This window comes from Chlorocebus sabaeus, chromosome 26, assembly GCF_047675955.1.
Source record: "Chlorocebus sabaeus isolate Y175 chromosome 26, mChlSab1.0.hap1, whole genome shotgun sequence".
In the NCBI taxonomy this organism is placed as follows: Eukaryota; Metazoa; Chordata; class Mammalia; order Primates; family Cercopithecidae; genus Chlorocebus; species Chlorocebus sabaeus.
The window spans coordinates 20217328-20240651 of NC_132929.1; the positions used below are offsets into that span (position 1 = coordinate 20217328).

General features: G+C 40.2%; 1 protein-coding gene across 4 annotated transcripts in view; it reads left to right on the forward strand.

Annotated features, from left to right (window-relative positions):
* GOLM2 (golgi membrane protein 2) overlaps positions 1 to 23324 on the forward strand; it is a 122744-nt gene that overhangs the window by 69066 nt on the left and 30354 nt on the right. For all 4 annotated transcript variants that reach the window (XM_008016788.3, XM_008016789.3, XM_008016791.3 and 1 more), the window contains exons 7-8: positions 15600 to 15698; positions 17031 to 17201. In XM_008016788.3, the coding sequence (XP_008014979.1) occupies positions 15600 to 15698; positions 17031 to 17201 (270 nt within the window). The remainder of the gene's footprint in view (positions 1 to 15599; positions 15699 to 17030; positions 17202 to 23324) is intronic.

The window sequence follows — 23324 nt, forward strand, 5'->3', positions numbered from 1 at the left end:
TTGCAGTGAGCCAAAATCACCCCACTGCACTCCAGCCTGGTCGACAGAGTGAGACTCCATCTCAAAAGAAAAGGATTTAGAAACTTCTGTGAGGGAAAATGTCAAGAGAAGGCAAGACTGGGAGAAAAATTTTGTAAAAGACATCTGATAAAAGACCTATGCAAAATACACAAAGAACTCTTAAAACTTAACAACTAAAGGCTAGGCGCAGTGGCTCACACCTGTAATCCCAGCACTTTGGATAGCTGAGGTGGGCAGATCACAAGGTCAGGAGATCGAGACCATCCTGGCCAACACAGTGAAACCCCGTCTCTACTAAAAATACAAAAAAATTAGCTGGGTATGGTGGCAGGCACCTGTAGTCCCAGCTACTCAGGAGGCTGAGGCAGGAGAATGGTGTGAACCCGGGAGGCAGAGCTTGCAGTGAGCCAAGATCGCACCACTGCACTCCAGCCTGGGCAACAGAGTGAGACTTCATCTCAAAAAACCAACCAACCAACCAAACAAACAAAACAACTAACAATTAGAAAACAAGCTGGGTATGGTGGCTCACACCTGTAATCGCAGCACTTAGGGAAGCTGAAGTAGGTGGATCGCTCGAGCCTAGGAGTTTGGGACAGCCTGGGGAATATGACAAAACCCCATCTCTACCCAAAATACAAAAAAAATGGACAGGCGTGGCTGGGCACAGTGGCTCACGCCTGTAATCCCAGCACTTTGGGAGGCCGAGGCGGGCTGATCACGAGGTCAGGAGATTGAGACCATCCTGGCTAACATGGTGAAACCTTGTCTCTATTAAAAATACAAAAATTAGCTGGGTGCAGTGGCAGGTGCCTATAGTCCCAGCTACTCGTGAGGCTGAGGCAGGAGAATGGTGTGAACCCAGGAGGCGGAGCTTGCAGTGAGCCGAGATCGTGCCACTGCTCTCCAGCCTGGGTGATAGCGCAAGACTCTTCTCTCAAAAAAAAAAAAAAAAAAAAAAAAAAAGGATGTGTTCCCAGCTACTCAGAAGGCTGAGGTGGGGGGATTGCTTCAGCCCAGAAAGCAGAGGTTGCAGTGAGCCATGATTACACCACTGCACTCCAGCCTGGGCAACAGAGTGAGATCCTGTCTCCAAAAAAAAAAAAAGAACTGAAAAGAAAAGAAAACAACTTGATTAAAAAATGGACCAAAGACCTAAATAGACACCTCACCAAAGAAGGCATAGAAATGGCAAATAAACATATGAAAAGATGCTCCACATCATGTGTCATCAGGGAAATTTAAATTAAAACAGCAATGAGACACCACTATAGTAGATTTTGGGCCATTCTAATAGGACAAGATCCAGAACACTGAAAACACCAAATGCTGGCAAGGACGTGGAACAAAAGCAATTTTTATGTGTTGCTGGTGAGAATGCAAAATTGCCAACTACTTGGGAAGGTAGTTTGGCAGTTTCTTACGAAATTAAACATACTTTGACCATATGATCCTGAAATCCTACTCCTTGGTATCTATCGAAAAGAGTTAAAAACTTATATCCACACAGTAGCCTGCACATAAATGTTTATAGAAGCTTTATTCGTAATTGCCACAACTTGAAAATAACCACGATATTCTTCAGTAGGTGAGTGGATAAACTGTGGTACCTCTGGACAATGGAATATTATTTACCACTGAAAGGAAATGAGATATAAAGACATGAAAAGACTTGGAGAAAGCTGGGTGTGGCAGTTCATGCCTGCAATCCCAGCACATTGGGAGGCCAAAGTGGACAGATCGCTTAGCCCAGGAATTCAAGATCAGCCTTGTCAACACAGTGAAACCCCATCTCTACAGAGAATACAAAAATTAGCTGGGTGTGGTGGTGTGTGACTGTAATCTCAGCTACCCGGGAGGCTGAGGTGAGATAATCACCTGAGCCTGGGAAGTTGAGGCTGCAGTGAGCTTTGACTGCACTCCAGCCTGTGTGATGGAGTAAGACCCTGTGTCAAAAACAAAAAACACTTGAAAAAAATTAAGTGCATATTACTAAATGAAAGAAACCAATCTGAAAAGGCTACATACTGTATAATTACAACTATAGACATTCTGGAATAGGAAAAACTATGGAGACACTAAAATGCAATTAAAAAATTAGTAGTTGCAAGGGGATGGGGTAGAGAGAGACGGGATGAATAGGCAGAGCACAGAGGATTTTAGTTCGGTGAAATGCTCTGATACTATAATGGGGAGACATATTGTTATATGTTTGTCCAAACCCATAGAATGTACAACACCAAGAATGAACCCTAATGTAAACTAAGGTACCTTGGGTGATTACAGTGTGCCAGCATAGGTCCATCAGTTTTAACAAATGTACCACTCTGGTAGGGGATGTTAATAATTGGGGAGGCTATCCATGTATAGCAGGAGATATATGGGATATTTTTCTGTCTTCCTGTCAGTTTTATTGTGAGCTTAAAACTGCTCTAAGTCTTAAGAAACAATTAAAGAGAGGCCAGGCTCATACCTATAATCCCAGCAGTTTGGGAGGCTAAGGCAGGAGGATCGCTTTAGTCCAGGAGTTTGAGACCAGTCTGGACAACATAATATGAGACAGAAGAAATACCACAATTAGCCATGCATGGTGGCACACGCCTGTAGTCCCAGCTACTTGGGAGCCTGTGGTGGGAGGATCACTTGAGCCCAGGGGATTGAGGCTGCAATGAACCATGATGGCACCATTTCACTCCAGCCTGGTCAACAGAACGCGACCCTGTCTCAAAGAAAAAAAATAAAAACTAAAGAGAAGTAATTACAGGGATATGTGAGAGGAGGAAAAAAGATAGGAATATTATATCGTAAGGCCAGGTGCAGTGGCTCACACCTGTAATCCCAACAGTTTGGGATGCCAAGGTGGGAGGATTGCTTGAGGCCAGGAGTTCAAAGTTACAGTGAGTTATAATCATGCTGCCCGTACTCCAGTCTGGGCAACAGAACAAAACAAAAAGGTTATGTTTTAAGGAAACATTGTAGTTAATCATTTATATTTTTGGTAGAGATTATTTTTCTAAAAGCACTCTCAGAGAAAAAAATTAAGTTATAAAAATTTAAAAATCTTAAATTGCCAGTCTTGATATTAAAATTATAATTAAAATTTTTTCTTAGATGTCTTTTAAAACAGACATTGGCAAACTACCAGGTTGCCATTTGTTTTAATAAATAAAATTTTACTGAAACATAGACATACTCATTTGTTTATATACTGCCTATGGCTGCTTTTCTGCTAGAACAGCAGAATTGAGTAAGGCCCACAAGCCTGAAACACTTACTGTGTGGCCCTTTAAGAAAAAGTTTTCAGATCCCTGTTTTAAAGGACACAAATTTGAATCCTTCCTGTAGATTAAAATTTCTACTTTATCATTTCTTTCAGCCTGAAGAACTTCCTTTAGCATTCTTGAAGTGCAGGTCTTCTAGCAGTGAATTTTTCAACTTTTGTTTATTTGAAAGTATCTTTATTTTATTCTCATTTTTGAAGGCTATTTTTGCCAGATATAGAAATCTGGACTGATCGGTTGAGGGCATTCATTCAGCATGTTAAAGATGCAGTTCCGGCTGGGTGTGGTGGCTCATGCCTGTAATCCCAGCACTTTGGGAGGCTGAGGTGGGTGGATCACGAGGTCAGGAGATCCGAGACCATCCTGGCTAACATGGTGAAACCCCGTCTCTACTAAAAATACAAAAATTAGTTGGGCGTGGTGGCATGGGCCTGCAGTCCCAGCTACTCGTGAGGCTGGGGCAGCAGAATCGCTTGAACCCAGGAGGCGGAGGTTGCAGTGAGCCAAGACCATGCCACTGCATCTGTCTCAAAAAAAAAAAAAAAAAAAAAAAAGATGCAGTTCCAACTGTCTTCTGGCCTCTTTTGTTTCTAAGTCAGCCATCTTTCTTTTGTCGTTCTCTTTTATTGTTTTTTCTCTAGATGCTTTTAAGATTTTCCCTTTATCTTTAATTTTTATCAGTTTGACTAAGATGTGCCTTTTTTTTGTTTTTTGGGGTTTTTTTGTGTTTTTTTTTGTATTTATCCTGCCTTGGGTTCTCTGAGGTTCTTAGATTTGTGGGTTGATGTTTTTCACCAAATTTGGGGAAATTTCAGCATTTATTTGGATCAAATATTCAAATTTTAAAATTCTTTTTTTATCCTTCTAGGATTCAAGTTTCATAAATTTTTAAAATTTATTTATTTATTTATTTAAGATGGAGTCTCGCTTTGTCACCCAGGCTGGAGTGCAGTGGCGTGATATCGGCTCATTGCAACCTCTGCCTCCCGGGTTCAGGTGATGCTCCTACCTAAAACTCCCAAGTAGCTGGGATTACAGACATGCACCACCATGCCCAGCTTTTTTTTTTTTTTTTTTGTATTTTTAGTAGAGATGGGATTTCACCACGTTGGCCAGGCTGGTCTTGAACTCCTAACCTCAAGTGATCCGCCTGCCTCGGCCTCCCAAAGTGTTGGGATTACAGGTGTGAGCCACCATGCTTGGCTGAGTTACATACATTTCAGACTGCTTGATATTATCCCAAAAGTCATTGAAGTTTTGTTTAGTTTTTTTGTAATGCCTTTTCTCCTTCAGTTTGTTTAATGTCTTTGATTTATCTTCAAGTTCATTGACGCCTTTTTTCTGTGATGTTTAGTCTGCTGTTAAGCCCATTCAGTATATATTTCATTTTAGATATCATACTTTCAATTCCAGAATTTCCATTTGGTTCTTTTTTACTTCCCATTTCTTTACCAGATGTTCCCACATTTTCCTTTAAATCCTTGAACATATATATACACACAAACACCTATATATACACATACAAACACATTATATATACACATACATGTATACATACATATAAATATATAAACAGTTGTTTATAAGTTCTTGTCTGCTGATTTTCACAAGTGAATAACCTCTGTTTCTGTTGATTCCTTTTTTTCTTGATTATGGGTCATTCTCTGCTTTTTTGTATGTCTAGTAATTTTATTTTACACTTTATGAATATTACATTGAGGAGTTTGTATTTTGTTGTCTTCTTTTAAAGGGTGTTGAATTTTGTTCTGGCAGACAAATTACTGGAGGAGCCTGAATTAGTCAGGGTTCCCTAGAGGGACAGAACTAATAGGATATATATATACACACACACACACACACACACACACACACAAACACACACCCAGCTACCACACCTGGCCACCTCTGTTATTTCTGTTCAGCTCTCAGCCCTATAGCATTATATATGTGTGTGTGTGTGTGTGTATATATGTATATATGTACATATACATTCTTTGATTTGTGGGTTAATGTTTTTCACCAAATGATTCCTCCTCAAAAATGCCTCCCCTGACCAAGCTATCTAAAATAGAGCCTCCCACCACTCTCTATCACATCTCCATTTTAATTTATACACAGCACTCTGACATTTATATTATGTTCTGTAATTTTTGTTTATTTATTGTTATCTCCCCAGCATAACATTACATTATGAAGAATGTAAGCTTCATAGGACAATAACTTGGTCTATTTTGTACACTGCTGCATCTCCAGCTGTTTAAAACAGTTCTTAGCAGGGCGCAGTGGCTCACACCTGTAATCCCATCACTTTGGAAGGTGGAGGCAGGTGGATCAAGAGATCAGGAGTTTGAGACCAGCCTGTATGTGTGTGTGTGTATGTATGTATATATATGTATGTATATATACACACACACACAGCCTGTATGTGTATATATACACATATATATACATACACACATATATGTATGTAAAGGGGAGTTTATTAAGTATTAATAAAGCCTGGATGACAAAGCGAGACTCCATCTTAAATAAATAAATAAATTTTAAAAATGTATGTAACTCGAGTCCTAGAAGGATAAAAAAAGATAGAATTTTAAAATTTGAATAATATTTGATCTGAATAAAGGGGAATTTGTTAAGTATTAACTCACACAATCACAAGGTCCCACATTAGGCTGTCTGCAAGCTTGAGGAGCAAGGGGAGCCAGAAGCATCCAACATGAGAGAAAGATGTAGGCTGGGAAGCTAGGCCAGTCTCACCTTATCTCGTTTTTCTGCCTGTTTTATATTTGCTGGCAGTTGATTAGATTGTGCCCATCAGATTAAGGTGGGTCTGCCTTCCCCATCCCACTGACTCAAATGTTAATCTCCTTTGACAGCACCCTCACAGACACACCCAGGATCAATACTTAAAGTATCCTTCAGTCTAATCAAGTTGACACTCAATATTAACCATCACAGAGCCTGTTGATTCTGTCAGGCTTGTTTATGCTTTGGTTTTATGCTTCATTAGAGCAAGTTAGTTTTTATTTTGTTTTTAGTCTCAGAGCATGGCCTTTAACTCTAGAGTGTGGCCTAAAAATAATAATCATCATAAGTAATTAGTCTAGTGTAGTGATGTGCTCCTGTAGTCCCAGCTACTCAGAAGGCTGAGGTGGGAGGATCATTTGAGCTCAGGAGGTTGAGACTGCGGTGAGCTATGATTGTGCCACAGCACTTCAGCCTGGGCACTAGAACAAGACCCCAACTCTAACAGCGTGGTCCCTACTCTTAAAACTATGACCTTGTAGCATCTCATCTGAATACCAAAGATGCTTGGTGCTCCATGACCTCTGTTATTTCCTTTTTTTTTTTTTATGTTTAATAGGGAAGAGAGGGAGAATTTTAGCCTTTTTTTTTTTTTTTTGGTGCAGTGGTGTGATTGTAGCTCACTGAAGCATCTACTTCTTGGGCTCAAGCTTTCCTCCCACCTTTGCCTCTGAGTATCAGGGACTACAAGTGTGTGCCACCATGCCCACCTAATTTTTGTAATTTTTAGTAGAGACGAAGTCTCACTATGTTTTACAGGCTGGTCTCAAACTCCTGAGCTCAAGTGATCTCCCACCTTGGCCTCCCAAAGCACTGGGGTTGCAGGGATGAGCTACCACACCCAGCCACCTCTGTTATTTCTGTTCAGCTCTCAGCCCTATAGGAGGAGCTGTCTGTTAGACCCCATGGAGTCTCACCCTGTGCATACATAACCTGAGGCTTGGCCAAAGACCCAAGAGGAAATCCCCATACAGATTTCTGCCCTCCGTTTCATCCCCCACAGCTTCCTCCTCTGTAATATCCTTTCCTGCAAATTCTAGCCACCTCAGCAGGCCAAACTCTGATGATCTCCATCTCCTCTGCTCACAAAGACTGCCTATTCATATATATCCCTTTTAAGGACCATGGTCTTGTGCTGATGGTTGTACAGTGCTTACAAACAGCTGCCTCATGTATTTTGCCTGCCTTTATAATTGTTTAGGGTAGAGTAAACCCAGTACTGGTTAGTATATCATTGCTAGCAGTGGGAGTTCATGTTGTCCTTTTTAAATTAAATAAATCGATCTCTAAGTTTAAAGAAAACTCATTACTCACAGACCATGTCTCAGGAGCCATGTGAGAACATAATTTTAAATAGTACATGTAGACATTTACCTATATTTCATGGAGGGCTGAGATAGTCCCACTAACCAGTATTTGAGCAAATTTCAAGTGTGTTGTATCTGTTCGTACACACAGAGCAAAGAAACAATGTTATATCATTGTTTTGTGTTTAATGTTTGTGCTTCAGAATGGTTAATATTACTTCATCTCTTTCTAGGAGTTTTTAATGGTCAGTTGCTGATCTGAGTTTCAGTAACTTTCAAAAACATTACTATAAGTAAATATTCATCAGGACTCTGAAGTGCAAGTCAACTACATAATCAGGAGGCTCAGTAAATTGATCACAGCCAGTCAATAAATTGATTAGTTTTACATGTAAATTGTAAAGCTGATCAGATTGTTTTCTCAATCTAAATCTTAGATTCTTTTTCATTCTAAGGATAAATACGTTACTTTGACAACTCAAAATAGTCCAGTATGTATTGATCACCAACTATTTGCTAGGCTTGTCTCATAATCCAGAGGAAAATATTCTCACTTAGTCCCCACATTGATCATGCAGGGTAAATGGCATCATCTGTATTTTATAGATGAGGGTTGAGGCTTAGAAAAATTAGGAACTAATCCAAAGTCATACAGTTAATAATTACAGAGCCATGATTTGACTCTCTAAAAGAGAAAATCTGGTCTAACTCCAAAGCTCATGTTTTTTATTCTTTTATTCTCTTGGCTGTGCAATAGAACCACCTTTGGAGCTTTCAGTAAGTACAGAAACCCATGCCCCATTCCCTTATTCAGTATGTCTATGGTAGTATCTGTAATATTAGAATGCAGCCAGAGTTGAGGACCACTGCTTATCAGTGCCATACTCCTTCTCTATTGTCATAGGCACTGGATCATGAAGTCCTGTTAGTCAGGAAATTGGAAGTCTAAACAGTTTTGAGATTGTAGCCCTGTTGTTAGAGTAGGAAAATGAGAGGAAAAGGCAGAATCAGTTCTTTTTTGCCTCTCAGAGTAGAGGCTGCAACTGAAACCTAATAGAGAAGTAGAGGACGATTAATCCTAAACCACCTGTCATCTTTGTAAGCATCTTACCAGTTTCTTTAGAAATGTTTACTCTGAATTTTTAAGTCAAGTGAGCTGTCATGAGCTTTTTGTTTCCTCACCTGTGAAAAGGGATATCTATCTAATATAGAGGTAAAGGTGACATGAGACTAGTGCCTGGTTATTGCCTCTTTAGGAGCTACCAGATATAGTCCCAGCCCCCAATTACCTCTGCCACCTAGCCACCTATTCCTAACATTTTTACTGTTGTGTTTCTAATATGGCCCCTTCTTTCCTCTCCCTCATTTCTGACACTTTTCCTCACTCCTTAGCTTTTCCTCAAATATGCTGCACATGCTCCTGTCTCAAGGTCTTTGTACTTGCTAGTCTGTTGGAATGTTCTTCCTCCAAGTTTCATTCATATCTCTGCTCAGATGATTCCTCCTCAAAAATGCCTCCCCTGACCAAACTATCTAAAATAGAGCCTCCCACCACTCTCTATCATATCTCCCTGTTTTAATTTATACACAGTACTCTGACATTTATATTATGTTCTATAACGTTTGTTTATTGTTATCTCCTCAACAAGAATGTAAGCTTCACAGGACAATAACTTGGTCTATTTTGTTCACTGCTGAATCTCCAGCTGTTTAAAACAGTTCTTGGCAGGGCGCAGTGGCTCACACCTTTAATCCCACTTTGGAAGGCGGAGGCAGGCAGATCAAGAGATCAGGAGTTTGAGACCAGCCTGGCCAACATGGTGAAACCCTGTCTGTACTAAAAATACAAAAATTAGCCGGGCACGGTGGCGGGCGCCTGTAATCCCAGCTTTTCAGGAGGCTGAGGCAGGATAATTGCTTGAATCCAGGAGGTGGAGGTTGCAGTGAGCCGAGATCGTGCCACTGCTCTCCAGCCTGGCTGACAGAGTAAGACTCCATCTTGAAAAAATGAAACAAAACAAAAAAACAGATCTTGGCATATAGTAGATACTTAATAAATATTGTCCAATTGGCCGGGTGCAGTGGCTCACACCTTGGGAGGCTAAGATGGATGAATCACTTAAGATCAGGAATTCGAGACCAGCCTGGCCAACATGGTGAAACCCTGTTTATACTAAAAATGCAAAAATTAGCTGGACATGGTGGTGCACGCCTATAATCCCAGCTACCTGGGAGGCTGAGGCACGAGAATTGCTTGAACCCAGGAGGCAGAGGTTGCAGGAAGCTGAGATCACGTCACTTCATTCCAGCTTAGGCAACAGAGCAAGACTCAGTCTCAAAAATAAAAAATATATAAATACTGTCAAATGATTAAATTTCTACACTGACAACTCTCCTTTATAAATAATACAAAAATCAGTGATAAGATAAAAACTGTGTGCTCTAATGGCTTTGGTGACCTGTGTTTTCTCTTTGTGGTAAATATATTTTATTATTTTATCTTTGATACTTTTCCTTAATAATGGCTTTATCAATGACATATGTTTTAGCAGCTATATTAGTCGGATCTTGCATTGCTATAAAGAACTACCTGAGGCCAGGCACGATGGTTCACGCCTGTAATCCCAGCACTTTGCGAGGCCAAGGTGGGAGGATCACTTGAGCTCAAGAGTTCAAGACCAGCCTGGGCAATATAGTGAGACCCCATCTTTATTTTTGTTTTAAATGTTTAAAAGAAAAACATAATAATTACCAGAGACTGGATAATCTATAAAGAAAGAGGTTTAATCAGCTCATGGTTCTGTGGGCTGTACAGGCATCTGCTTCTGAGGAGGCCCCAGGACACTTGCAATCATGGAAGAAGGTGAAGGGGAAGCAAGCACATCTTCACATGGCCAGAGAAGGGGAAGAAAGCAAAGGGGAAGGTGCCACACACTTTTAAACGACTAGATCTTGTGAGAACTCTGTCACGAGACAGCACTATGGGGATGGTGCTAAACCATTAGAAACCACCTCCATGATCCAGTCACCTCTCACCAGGCCCCACCTCTGACACTGGGGATTACAATTCAGCATGAGATTAGGGTGGGGACACAGAGCCAAACCATATCAGCAGCCTAGCTATTAATGGTACTTTCTGACCATTAGAAAATACATGGTATTTCTAAAGCAGCATGGTATTCCCTGTTGACTTGTATATTTTTCCCCTGGCTCTCTGGTCTTCAATGAAGAGGACCAGGTTAAAATATAAAGAGAGCTGCTTTATTTATTTATTTTTGAGATGGAGTCTCACTCCATTGCCCAGGCTGGAGTGCAGTGGTGTTATCTTGGCTCACTGCTACCTCCGCCTCCTGGGTTCAAGCGATTCTCCTGCCTCAGTCTCCCGAATAGCTGGGATTACAGGCACATGCCACCACACCTGGCTAATTTTTGTATTGTTAGTGGACACGGGATTTCGCCATGTTGGCCAGGTTGGTTTCAAACTCCCGACCTCGTGATCTGCCCACCTCGGCCTCCCAAAGTGCTGAGATTACATGCTTGAGCCACTCCGTCTGGCCGAGAGCTGCTTTAATGTCATAAATCATTGTCATGATATTGTTTGCGGTCTATTCTGCATCTAATTTTCCCCGTGCTTTCATTGTTTTCAAGCTCACATTTGTTACAGGTTTTTTCTTAATTTGTTTGAGAAGTATTCTTAATTTGTTTGACTTAGTACTTTCTTATCTGAAGATTTATAGGCTGGGCACAGTGGCTCATGCCTATAATCCCAGCACTTTGGGAGGCCAGGGCAGGAAGATGGCTGGAGCCTGGGAGTTTAAGACCAGCCTGGACAACATAGTGAGACCTCATCTCTACAAAAAAAATTTTTTTTAATTAGCCAGGTGTAGTGTTGCATGCTTGTGGTCCCAGCTAGTCAGGAGGTTGAGGTGGGAGGACTGCTTGAGCCCGGGAGGTCAGAGCTCCAGTCAGCTGTGATCACACTGATGCATTCCAGCCTGAGTAACACAGCAAGACTTCTCAAAAAAAAAAAGAATGTTCATCATAAATTGTTGATAATGATAAATTGAAGACCATGGAAATCTTATAGGGAAGGTTCATTAAATCTGTTACATCCCTAAAAATGTAATATGTAGCCACTAAAAAGGATGATGTTGAGCTGTATTTATTGGCATACAAAGATATCTATGTTGGGCCGGGTGCGGTGGCTCACACTTGTAATTCCAACACTTTGGGAGGCCGAGGCGGGCGGATCATGAGGTCAGGAAATTGAGACCATCCTGGCTAATATGATGAAACCCTGTCTCTACTAAAAATACAAAAAATTAGCTGGGTGTGGTGGCGGGTGCCTGTAGTCCCAGCTACTCGGGAGGCTGAGGCAGGAGAATGGCGTGAACCCAGGATGCAGAGCTTGCAGTGAGCCAAGATCGTGCCACTGCACTCCAGCCTGCACTCCAACAGATTTGAGACTCTGTCTCAAAAAAAAAAAAAAAGAAAAACAAAGATATCTATGTAGTTTTTTGTTTTTAAGACAGTGTTTCCCTCTGTCACCCAGACTGGAGTGCAGTGGTGGCTCACTGCAGCCCTAAGTGATCCTCCCATCTCAGCCTCCTGAGTAGCTGGATTACAGATGTGTGCCACTCCACCTGGCTAATTGTTTTTACTTTTAGTAGAGACAAAGTCTTACCAGGTACCCCTGGGCTCAAATGATCTTCCTGCCTTGGCCTCCCAAAATATTGAGATTACAGACATGAGACACTGCACCCAATCTGTATCTGTGATTTTTTAAACTAAAAAGAAAACAGGTTACAAGAAAGCAAGCATAACATAATCTCATTTTTGTGAAGAAAAAAAATAGATACTTGTATGTGTATGCACAAATATCTCCTACACAAAATTGGAGGGTAAGCTTAGCACTCTTAATTGTCTCCAAGTCAGGTAGCATTTTTCTAGATCATCATTTGTTTCAGTACCACATAATAATTACTTCTTTTTTTAATTTTTAATTTTTTAGGTATATAGTAGGTGTTTATATTTATGGGGCTTATAACGATTACTTCCGGCCTCTGGGAAGTCCTCTAACTATTCTCTCCTAGATATAAATAAATACCTTTCCCCTTAGTTCAACAAAAACAAGGCTGGAATTTTCTAAAAGGAATTTTTCAAGAAAAGTAAACAAAAGGCAAAGTAAAAAGCATAGAAATCAAAGTGTTTACAGGATACACATTGCTTTTTCCTATGTTAGTAAAACTCTATCCACCAACTAGTTAAGTTGTTATAGTTTATGGGGCTCTAAAGTTTTTGGGAGCTGGGCATGATGGCTCATATCTATAACCTCAGCAGTTTGGGAGGCCAAGGTGGGAGAATTGTTTAAGGCCAGGGGTTTGAGACCATTGTGGACCACATAGTAAGACCTCGCCTCTACAAAAATTAAAATATTAGCCAAGTGTGGTAGTACAAGCCCATGGTCCCAGCTACTTGGGAGGCTCAGGTGGGAGGATCACTTGAGCCCAGGAAGCTGAAGTTGCAGTGAGCGATGATTGTGCCATTGCCTTCCAGCTTGGGCAACAAAGCACAACCCTGTCTCAGAAAATAAAAAATAAAAATAATCCTTGTGGCTCTGCAACCCAGGCTGGAGTGCAGTGCCACGACCTCGGCTCATTGCAACCTCCACCTCCCAGGTTCCAACAATTCTGCTGCCTCAGACCCCCAAGTAGCTGGGACTACAGGCATGTGCCACCACACCAGGCTAAATTTTTTGTATTTTTAGTAGAGATGGGGTTTTGCTGTTTTGGCCAGGCTGGTCTCGAACTTCTGGCCACAAGTAACTCACATGCCTTGGTCTTTCAAAGTGAACCACCTTTCCTAGCCCCTTGTGGCAATTTTTTACCCAGATCTCTCTAGCCAAAACTTTAACATTGACAGTTTTGATTCAGCACTATCATTTGGTAGTATTGTAGAGAAAAATGGAATGACATGGAAAATATGTATGAAATACAAATAAAAAGATTATAAGATAGTATATATGATATGACATCCTAATTTTAAGGTATACAGTATGATATACAGAAATTTTTTTAAAAACTCACCGGAGAGATACTCTCCAGATGATAATAGTGGTTATCTTTAAGTGGTAGTACTACAGTTAAATTTTAATTTCTTGGCCGGGCGCGGTGGCTCACGCCTGTAATCCCAGCACTTTGGGAGGCCGAGGCGGGCGGATCACAAGGTCAGGAGATCGAGACCATGGTGAAACCCCGTCTCTACTAAAAAATAGAAAAAAATTAGCCGGGCGCAGTGGCGGGCGCCTGTAGTCCCAGTTACTCGGGAGGCTGAGGTAGGAGAATGGCGTGAACCCGGGAGGCGGAGCTTGCAGTGAGCCGAGATTGCGCCACTGCACTCCAGCCTGGGCGACAGAGCGAGACTCCGTCTCAAAAAAAAAAAAAAAATTAAAAAAAAAAAAAAATTTTAATTTCTTTGTGCTTTTCTGTTTTTCCAAGTTTTCTATAGGAACACATTATTTAAAAGTGTATATGTGTGTGTGTATATATATGTATTTTTTTTTCTTTTTTTTTTTTTTTTTGAGATGGAGTCTTGCTGTCACCCAGGCTGGAGTGCAATGGCACGATCTCGACTCACTGCAAGCTCTGCATCCCAGGTTCACGCCATTCTCCTGCCTCAGCCTCCTGAGTAGCTGGGACTACAGGCGCCCACCATTATGCCCGGCTAATTTTTTTTTGTATTTTTAGTAGAGACGAAGTTTCATGGTGTTAGCCAGGATGGTCTCTTAATTCCTGACCTCGTTATCCGCCTGCCTTGGCCTCCCAAAGTTCTGGGATTACAGGGTGAGCCACCGCGCCCAGCCTTTTTTTTTTTTTTTTTGAGACAGAGTTTCACTCTTATCTCCTAGGCGGGAGTGCAGTGGCATGATCTCAGCTCACTGCAACCTTCGCCTCCCAGGTTCAAGCGATTCTTCTGTCTCAGCCTCCTAAGTAGCTGGGATTACAGACATGGACCACCACCCCCGGCTAATTTTTTGTATTTTTAGTAGAGATGGGGTTTCACCTTGTTGGCCAAGCTGGGTGACAGACCAAGACTCTGTCTCAAAAATAAATAAATAAATAAAAGAAAATCTGAGCAACTAAGAATAACATATTCTTAATGCCTTACCTAACTTGTGTCAATTTTTATTTGTACTATGCATATAAAGAGGTCTCACTGTTGAAGATCACTGTATCTGAAGAGATTCATTTTATTTATTTATTTATTCGAGATGAAGTCTCACTCTGTCACCCAGGTTGCAATGCAGTGGCGCAATCTCAGCTCACTGCAACTTCTGCCTCCCAGGTTCAAGCGATTCTCCTGTCTCAACCTCCTAAGTAGCTGGAATTATAGACGCGCACCACCACGCTTGGCTAATTTTTTGTATTTTCAGTAGAGATGGGGTTTCACCTTGTTGACCAAGCTGGTCGTGAACTCCTGACCTTGTGATCTGCCCACCTCAGCTTCCCAAAGTGCTGTGATTACAGGCGTGAGCCACCGCGCCCAGTCCATTTTATTAATTCATCAAATCTTTGTTGAACTTCTCTTACATGCTAGGTACTATTCTAGGTGCTGGGGATATAGTGGTGAAGAAGACAGAGTTTGTACTGTTACGGAGCTTATATTCTGGTCAGATTTATTGGTCAAAAAAATCTGTGATGGGGCTGGGCGCGGTGGCTCACGCCTGTAGTGCCAGCACTTTGGGAGGCTGAGTGGGGCAGATCACCTGAGATCCTGGAGTTCAAGACCAGCCTGGCCAACATGGTGAAACCCCATCTCTACTGAAATACAAAACTTACCTGGGCGTGGTGGCGAGTGCTTGTAATCCTAGCAACCCCAGAGGCTGAGGCAGGGAGAATCGCTGGAACACAGGAGGCAGAGGTTGCAGTGAGCTGAGATCGTGCCATTGCACTCCAGCCTGGGAGACAGAGCGAGACTGTCCCGAAAGAAAAAACAAAACAAAACCTGTGATGGATGGTATAGTGTATCAATTAGTAACTATAAATAAATTAGCATACCAATTATATGGATTACAAAATTAGAATAAACATAAAATTAGTGCAATGTAAATTGATTCACAGTGGGCTTTTTTTAGAAATCATAGTATCAATGGGAATAATATGGATTTTTTTTTTTCTTGTAGCTTTAAGGAAGCCTCCTATTTCAGTTTCTCAATATGAAAGTCATCAAGCAATCTCCCATCTTCCAACTGGACAACCTCTCTCCCCAAATATGCCTCCAGGTATGAAGTCTTATTCTTACAATTCCATTTGAAACCAACTTACTAGTCATGTACAGTTATGTAGTGTATAAAATATATCACTTAGCAGTATAGTGAAATAGCATTTATTCTTTGAGGTAATGTTATATATTTTTTAAGACTAGTGAAAGCTCAGAGAGAAATAGTCATCTCAGACTTCACTTTATCTGGTGGATTGTTACAGTCTTTTTCTTAAGAACAGAAGAATTATTTATTATGCCACTCTGAGCTACATTCCCTTTCCTCTCTGCCTGCTATACAGGTTTAGTTTCTTCAAAATGTGTTCAAATTTATCTCATAGAGGCCTTCTATAAATTACAGTGCACACCTATATTAAAGTCTTTACTTCCTACTTATGAATGTATTTATTTTCTGAACACTCATTCCATTGCATAGAAATATTTCCCTAAAATGAGAGTAGATATGACTGAAGAGACCTGCTTAAGGGAGATGATGGAAAGGAAAAATGTCAGAGTGGCATAGGATGTTTTGAATCCAAAATGAAAGTCATTGATGAGGATAAAAAGGGAGGTGAGGGAAAGAGAGGTGGTATCCAGTAGATAATGCTAGAAAGAATCAGTAGTCAGGGCCGGGCGCGGTGACTCATGCCTGTAATCCCAGCACGTTGGGAGGCCGAGACGGGCGGATCACGAGGTCAGGAGATCGAGACCATCCTGGCTAACCCGGTGAAACCCTGTCTCTACTAAAAAATACAAAAAACTAGCTGGGCGAGGTGGCGGCGCCTGTAGTCCCAGCTACTCGGGAGGCTGAGGCAGGCAAATGGCGTAAACCCGGGAGGCGGAGCTTGCAGTGAGCTGAGATCCGGCCCCTGCACTCCAGCCTGAGCGATAGAGCGAGACTCCGTCTCAAAAAAAAAAAGAGGGAATCAAGAGTCAGCACTTGTGAGTCACTGTATAAATGAAGATGACTTAGAGAGTAGAAATTTTAAAAGCCTTACTGGATTTTGGAGATTTCTGATACTAATATGGAATTTGGAGGGAGGAAAAGATACGGGTATCATTGCTATATTAATCTATGGATTTCTACTGTGTATCTTTTTGGTGAATAAGTTTGTAGCCATTCGTAGAGATACTCGCCTGGGAATGGTCAGTAAACTTCCCACAGCTAAAATCACATTGGTGATAAGATTTGATTAAAGAAATGAGAATAAATCTTTAAAAATAAAAAAAGCTTTGTGACTACCCAATGTTAAACAATAGTCTGTCTTAGCTTTGTAAAGCAGATCTTGTGAAATTCATCTTTAAAAGATTAAATTAAATTATATTCTTTTAATTTGATGTTTTTACGCTACAGATTCACATGTAAACCACAATGGAAACCCTGGTACTTCAAAACAGAATCCTTCCAGTCCTCTTCAGCATTTAATTCCAGGCTCAAACTTGGACAGTGAACCCAGAATTCAAACAGATATACTAAAGCAGGCTACCAAGGATAGAGTCAGTGATTTCCATAAATTGAAGCAAAGTAAGAATCAATTGATGAATATTATGCTAAAAATATTTATTTAAATGTAATATGAATTAAGGTCTTCATTATTCTGCTCTCTAATAAATGTATGGTGAAGTTATATGTATTTAAAGAGAAGGTATGAAAGTGTCAAAATTTAAAGGAAATGTAGGTTTTAAATGGATAGATATTATTTTAAAGAAAACTTTAAAAAGGTTCTCATGTTCTCCATTGTTAAATAATAAATTTCAGGTGAGTGACTTTTTAAAAAAATGCTATTAGTTCTTATGAATATAAACTTTTTTGGAGAAATGAGAAAAGATATATTTTGATAGACTAACAAATGAAAACTTTGATTAGGGAGGAGAGAAAATAAATAGTTTTGAAAAATGGAACCTTTTGGGAGAAACATACACTCTCGGGAGATTGCCTTAGTGGATTGCTCAATACTGTTTCCTCCTCCATTCCCTTCAATTGCATTTTCCTCATTTAGATGTTAGAAGTGTAAGAAAAAATTCTGGTAGTGGAATTTGAGGTGGGAGAGTGTCCCTTAGATCAGCTTCCTTAAACTGTGCTTTTCACTGGTTCTGCTTTTCATGGCATCTTCTTACCTTCTATTCTGAATAGACAGAATCTCTAAAAGCTTCATTTTGTCTTTGGTTTATTTCTTTATTTTTAATTTTTACCAGTCACCAGGAGTAAGATCAAGTCTTTGGTTTTTATGATGGCTTCTGTCTATGGAAGCAACCATGCAGAGCACTGGTTAGGCAGTTCTTTGTACAAAGATTGCTTGTAAGCTAATAATTGAACAATGTTATATTTGTGAATTTATTCAAGGTATTTTTTTTTATTTATTTATTTTTAGAGACGGGGTCTTGCTTTGTTGCCCAGGCTAGTCTTGAACTCCTGGGCTGAAGTGATCCTCCCGCCTTAGCCTCACAAAGTGCTGGGATTACAGGCATGACCCACGTGCCCGGCCTATTCAAGGTATTTTTGTTGGTCTTATAACAGTTATTTAAATTTATTCATATATATGAATGTATAGTTTGCATGAATTTAATTGGCTTTCCTTTCTTTTTTCTTTTTCTCTGATTTCTTTAAATAGGAAATTCCTTGATATTTTAAAGTGTATCTGTGTATCTTGACCAAAGTATTGTGTGCAAAACATTTTCATTACAAAGATTTAGCTAACATTTTAAATATAATGAAAAAATATTTCCTCAAAATTGGGTTGTGGGATTGGCCTGAAAACACATCTCAACAAGAAGAGGTGTACAGTAAGAGCATAACAAATAAAATATCTTAATTTGATCACTTAAGATTTTCTTCTTTAAAATTTTTTTTGAGATGGAGTCTCGCTCCGTCACCCAGGCAGGAGTGCAGTGGCAGGCAGGAGTGCAGTGGTGCAGTCTCAGCTCACTGCAACCTCTGCCTCCCAGGTTCAAGTGATTCTTCTGCCTCATCTTCCTGAGCAGGTGGGATTACACGTCCATGCCACCATGCCCGGCTAATTTTTGTATTTTTAGTAGAGATGGGGTTTCACCATGTTGGCCAGGCTAGTCTCGATTTTCTGACCTCAGGTGATCCACCTGCCTCAGCCTCCCAAAGTGCTGGGATTACAGTCATGAGCTACTGAGCCCAGCCAAGATTTTCTTCTAAACTTATATTTATTCTATACATTTTTTAAATTGTTGCCTTACCTGTATATATTTTTTAAACTGATGTTTGAGTAAAGAAGGTGATTGGAAATAATTGCTAGGAAATTATTACTCTACAGTTATTTTGAAAAGAGCCTAGGCATGATGGTACACGACTGTAGTCCCAGCTACTTGGGAGGCTGAGGCAGGAGAATCGCTTGAACCCGGGAGGCGAAGTTTGCCATGAGCTGAGATCGTGCCACTGCACTCCAGCCTGGACGACAGAGTGAAACTCCATCAAAAAAAAAAAAAGAAAAGAAAAAAAGAGCCTATCGAGTTTTAAACCCTCACTCCAAATTATTTTCCATGTATCATTAATGTATATAGAGAGTTGAAATCAGTGCATGCACAATTTTGTGATTTACTTTTTCTTATATTCCTTTTTACCTAATTTAAATTTTTATTAATATATATACACACATTATTTATCTATTATATACATATATACATATAATGTATTATATTATATTATATATTAACATATATATTATAATATATAATAATTATTATATAATATATACATATATTGTATACATATATACATGTAATTATATACATATATTCTGTTGTGCTTAGGCAATAATAATAGTTTACTTAGGTCTCCTCTGTTATTGTTTAGATCATGTCGTATTTTCTCATTGTCAATAACTGTCATTATTGTTACTATCTTTTTTTTTCCCAGTTATTTCCTGTTCCTCCTACTTTGGGTGTTCCTTTAAAAGTATAGTCCTCAGAACGAAATTACTGGGTCAAAGCACTTGACTAGCTTTATAGCACCTTTTAAATAGTGTCAGATTATTCTCTAGTACAGTTTTACAGTGTCACTAGAGTTATTTAAGTTTAGTGGTTTCTCTGTGGCCTGGCCACATTGATTTTTATCGTTTTTATAAGGTATTTAGAATATAATGTTTCCTTAAAAATGTTTTAATAAGCATTTGTTCTGGTGGCCTATTTTTATGTGAGTAATTTTATTGTAATTATTTCTTGGTATATAATCTGTGCATCAGTTTTGACCTCTTAGCCTGAGAACTTTGTAGATTGGTTATATTTATTTGTATCAACTCTTTTCTTTCTTTCTTTTTTTTTTTATTTGAGACAAGGTCTCGCTCTATCACCCAAGCTTGGAGTGCAGTAGTACAGTTGTGGCTCACTTCAGCCTTGACTTCCTGGGTTTAAATGATCCTCCCTCCTCAGCCTCCTCAGTAGCTGAGACCACAGGCGTGTGCCATCACACCTGGATAATTTTAAAATTTTTTAAATAAAGATGAGGTCTCACTCTGTTGCCCAGACTGGTATTGAACTCCAGTGCTCATGTGATCCTCCCACCTCAGCCTCCCAAAATGCTGGGATTACAAGTGTGAGCCACCATGCCCAGCCCCATATCAAATCTTTATAGATAATTCAGATTTATCACAATTTTCCTCTTACATTGTCTTTCCTGATATAAGACTTTCTTATGCTTTATCATGCAGAAGTTTTTTTAATTAAAAATAATTTTTTGTTGTGGTAAGTTACACGTAAAATTCACCAAAATGTACAATTCAGTGGCATTTAGTCCTTTCACAAAGTTGTACAAACTATCACCACTCTAATTCCAGAATATTTTCATCACCCTGAAACAAACTCTGTACTCTCCTACCCATAGCACCTGACAACCACTAATTTACTTTTTTCTCTCTGTCTATGGAGTCACCTATTCTGGATATTTCATATAAAAGGAATCATACGACCGGGCGCAGTGGCTCATGCCTGTAATCTCAGCACTTTGGAAGGCCAAGGTGGGTGGATCACAAGGTCAGGAGATCAAGACCATCCTGGCCAACATGGTGAAATCTAAAAATACAAAAATCAGCTGGGCATGGTGGTGCATGCCTGTAATCTGAGCTACTTGGGAGGCTGAGGCAGGAGAATCACTTGAACCAGGGAGTTGGAGGTTGCAGTGAGCCGATGAGATCATGCCGCTGTACTCCAGCCTCGCAGCAGAGAGAGACTGCATCTTAAAAAAAAAAAAAAAAAAAAGGGCCGGGTGTGGTAGCTCACGCTTGTAATGCCAGCACTTTGGGAGGCCAAGGCGGGCAGATCACGAGGTCAGGAGCTCAAGACCATCCTGGCTAATGCGGTGAAACCCCGTTTCTACTAAAAATACAAAAAATTAGCTGGGCGTGGTGGTGGGCGCCTGTAGTCCCAGCTACTTGGGAGGCTGAGGCAGGAGAATGGCCTGAACCCAGGAGGCGGAGCTTGCAGTGAGCTGAGATCGTGCCACTGCACTCCTGCCTGGGCGACAGAGTGAGACTCCATCTCAAAAAAAAAAAAAAAAAGTATCATACAGTATGTGGCCTTTTGTGTCTGGCTTCTTTTATTTAGCATAATTTTTTCAAAGTTCGACCATGGTGTAGCATGTAGCATGTATCAGTATTTTATTTCTTTTTATGGCTGGATAATATTCAGTTGTATGGATACATTTTGTTTATTCATCTGTTGATGTACATATGGGTTGTTTCTACATTTTGGCTATCGAATAGTGCTTCTATGAACATTTATGTACAAGTTTTTTTGAATACCTGTTTTTAATTCTTTTGAGTATGTACCTAGATGTGAAACTGCTGAATCATATGATAGTTCTGTGTTTAGCTTTTTGAAGAAGTGCCAAGCCATTTTCCACAATAGCTGCACCATTTTACATTCCCACTAGCAATGTATAAGAGTTACAGTTTATCCACATCCCCTTCCTTCCTTCCCACCCACCCTCCCTCCCTCCCTCCCTCCCTCCCTCCCTCCCTTCCTTCCTTCCTTCCTTCCTTCCTTCCTTCCTTCCTTCCTTCCTTCCTTCCTTCCTTCCCCCCTCCCTCCTTTCATTCATTCCTTCTACCATGTAGTACATATGAAGTGATGTTTCCTTGTGGTTTTTATTTGCATTTCACTAATGACATTGAGCACCTTTTCTGTCTACTTTTTGGCCATTTGTATATCCTCTTTGGAGAATTGTCTTTTCAAGTTCTTTGCTTTTTTTAAAAATTTACTTTTAGAGACAGAATCTAGCTTTGTCGCCCAGGCCAGAGTGCAGTGGCACAGTCATAGCTCACTGCATCCTCATATTCCTAGGCTCAAGCAATCTTCCTGCCTCAGCCTCACTAGTAGCTATGGCTACAGGTGTATCCTACCAGGCCTGGCTAATGTATGTATTTATTTTTTAACTTTTGTGGAGATGGGGTCTTGCTGTCTTGCCCTGGTTGGTCTCCAACTCCTGGCCTCAAACAACTCTCCCATCTTGGCCTCCCAAAAGCACTGGGATTATAGGTATGAGCCACCGGGGCCCAGCCCTTTGCCCATTTTTATATTGGGTTATTTGTCTTGGTTGTTGAATTTTAAGAGGTTTTGAAAATGTATTCTGGTTACTAGACCCTAATCAGGTATATGATTTGCAAATGTTTTTGCATAGTCTATGGGTTGTCTTTTCATTCTTGATAGTATCCTTTCATGCATGAAATTTTTAATTTTGATGAGGTCCAATTTATCTGTTTTTTGTTTTTGTTCATACTTTGAGTATCATATCTAAGAAACCAGTGCCAAAATCATGGTCATGAAGATTTCCCCCTGTGTTTTCTTCTAAGATTTTCATAGGTTTAGCTGTTATATTTAGGTCTTTCATCCATTTAAAGTTAGTTTTTGTATATGGTTTGAGGTAAGGTCTAACTCAATCCTTTTGTATGTGGATACCAGTTGTCCCAGCAACATTTATTGAAAAGACTCTTCATTTCCCATTGAACAGTGTTGGTATCCTTGTCAAAAATCTATTGACCACAGATATATGGGTTTATTTCTGAATTATAAATTCTGTTGTATTTATCTATATGTCTCTCCTTATGCCAGTATCATACTGTTCTCATTGCTATAACTTTGTGGTAAGTTTTGAAATTGTGAATTATGAGTCCTTCAACTTTGTTCGTCTTTAAGATTATTTTAGCTATTCATGGTCCCTTGTAATTTTATTGTAGGATCTGCTTTTCCATTTGTACTAAAAAGGCAGTGATATTTTAAAAGGAATTTTGGCTGGGCACAGTAGCTCACACCTATAATTCCAGCATTTTGTGGGGCCAAGGCACGAGGATCACATGAGGTCAGGAGTTCAAGACCAGCCTGGGCAATGTAGCAAGACCCTATCTTTACAAAAAATTTAAAAATTAGCCCGGCATGGTGGCACAAGCCTGTAGCCTCTGCTACTGTGGATGCTGAGGTGGGAGGATTGCTTGAGCCCAGGAATTCAAGGTTATGGTGAGCTATGGTTGTTCCAACTTGGGTGACAAAGTGAGCCCTGTCTCTGAAAAAATAAAATTAAAAAACTGGCCGAGTGCAGTGGCTTATGCCTGTAATCCCAGCACTTTGGGAGGCCGAGGCAGGTGGATCACTGGAGCCCAGGAGTTTGATACAGCCTGGGCAACGTGGC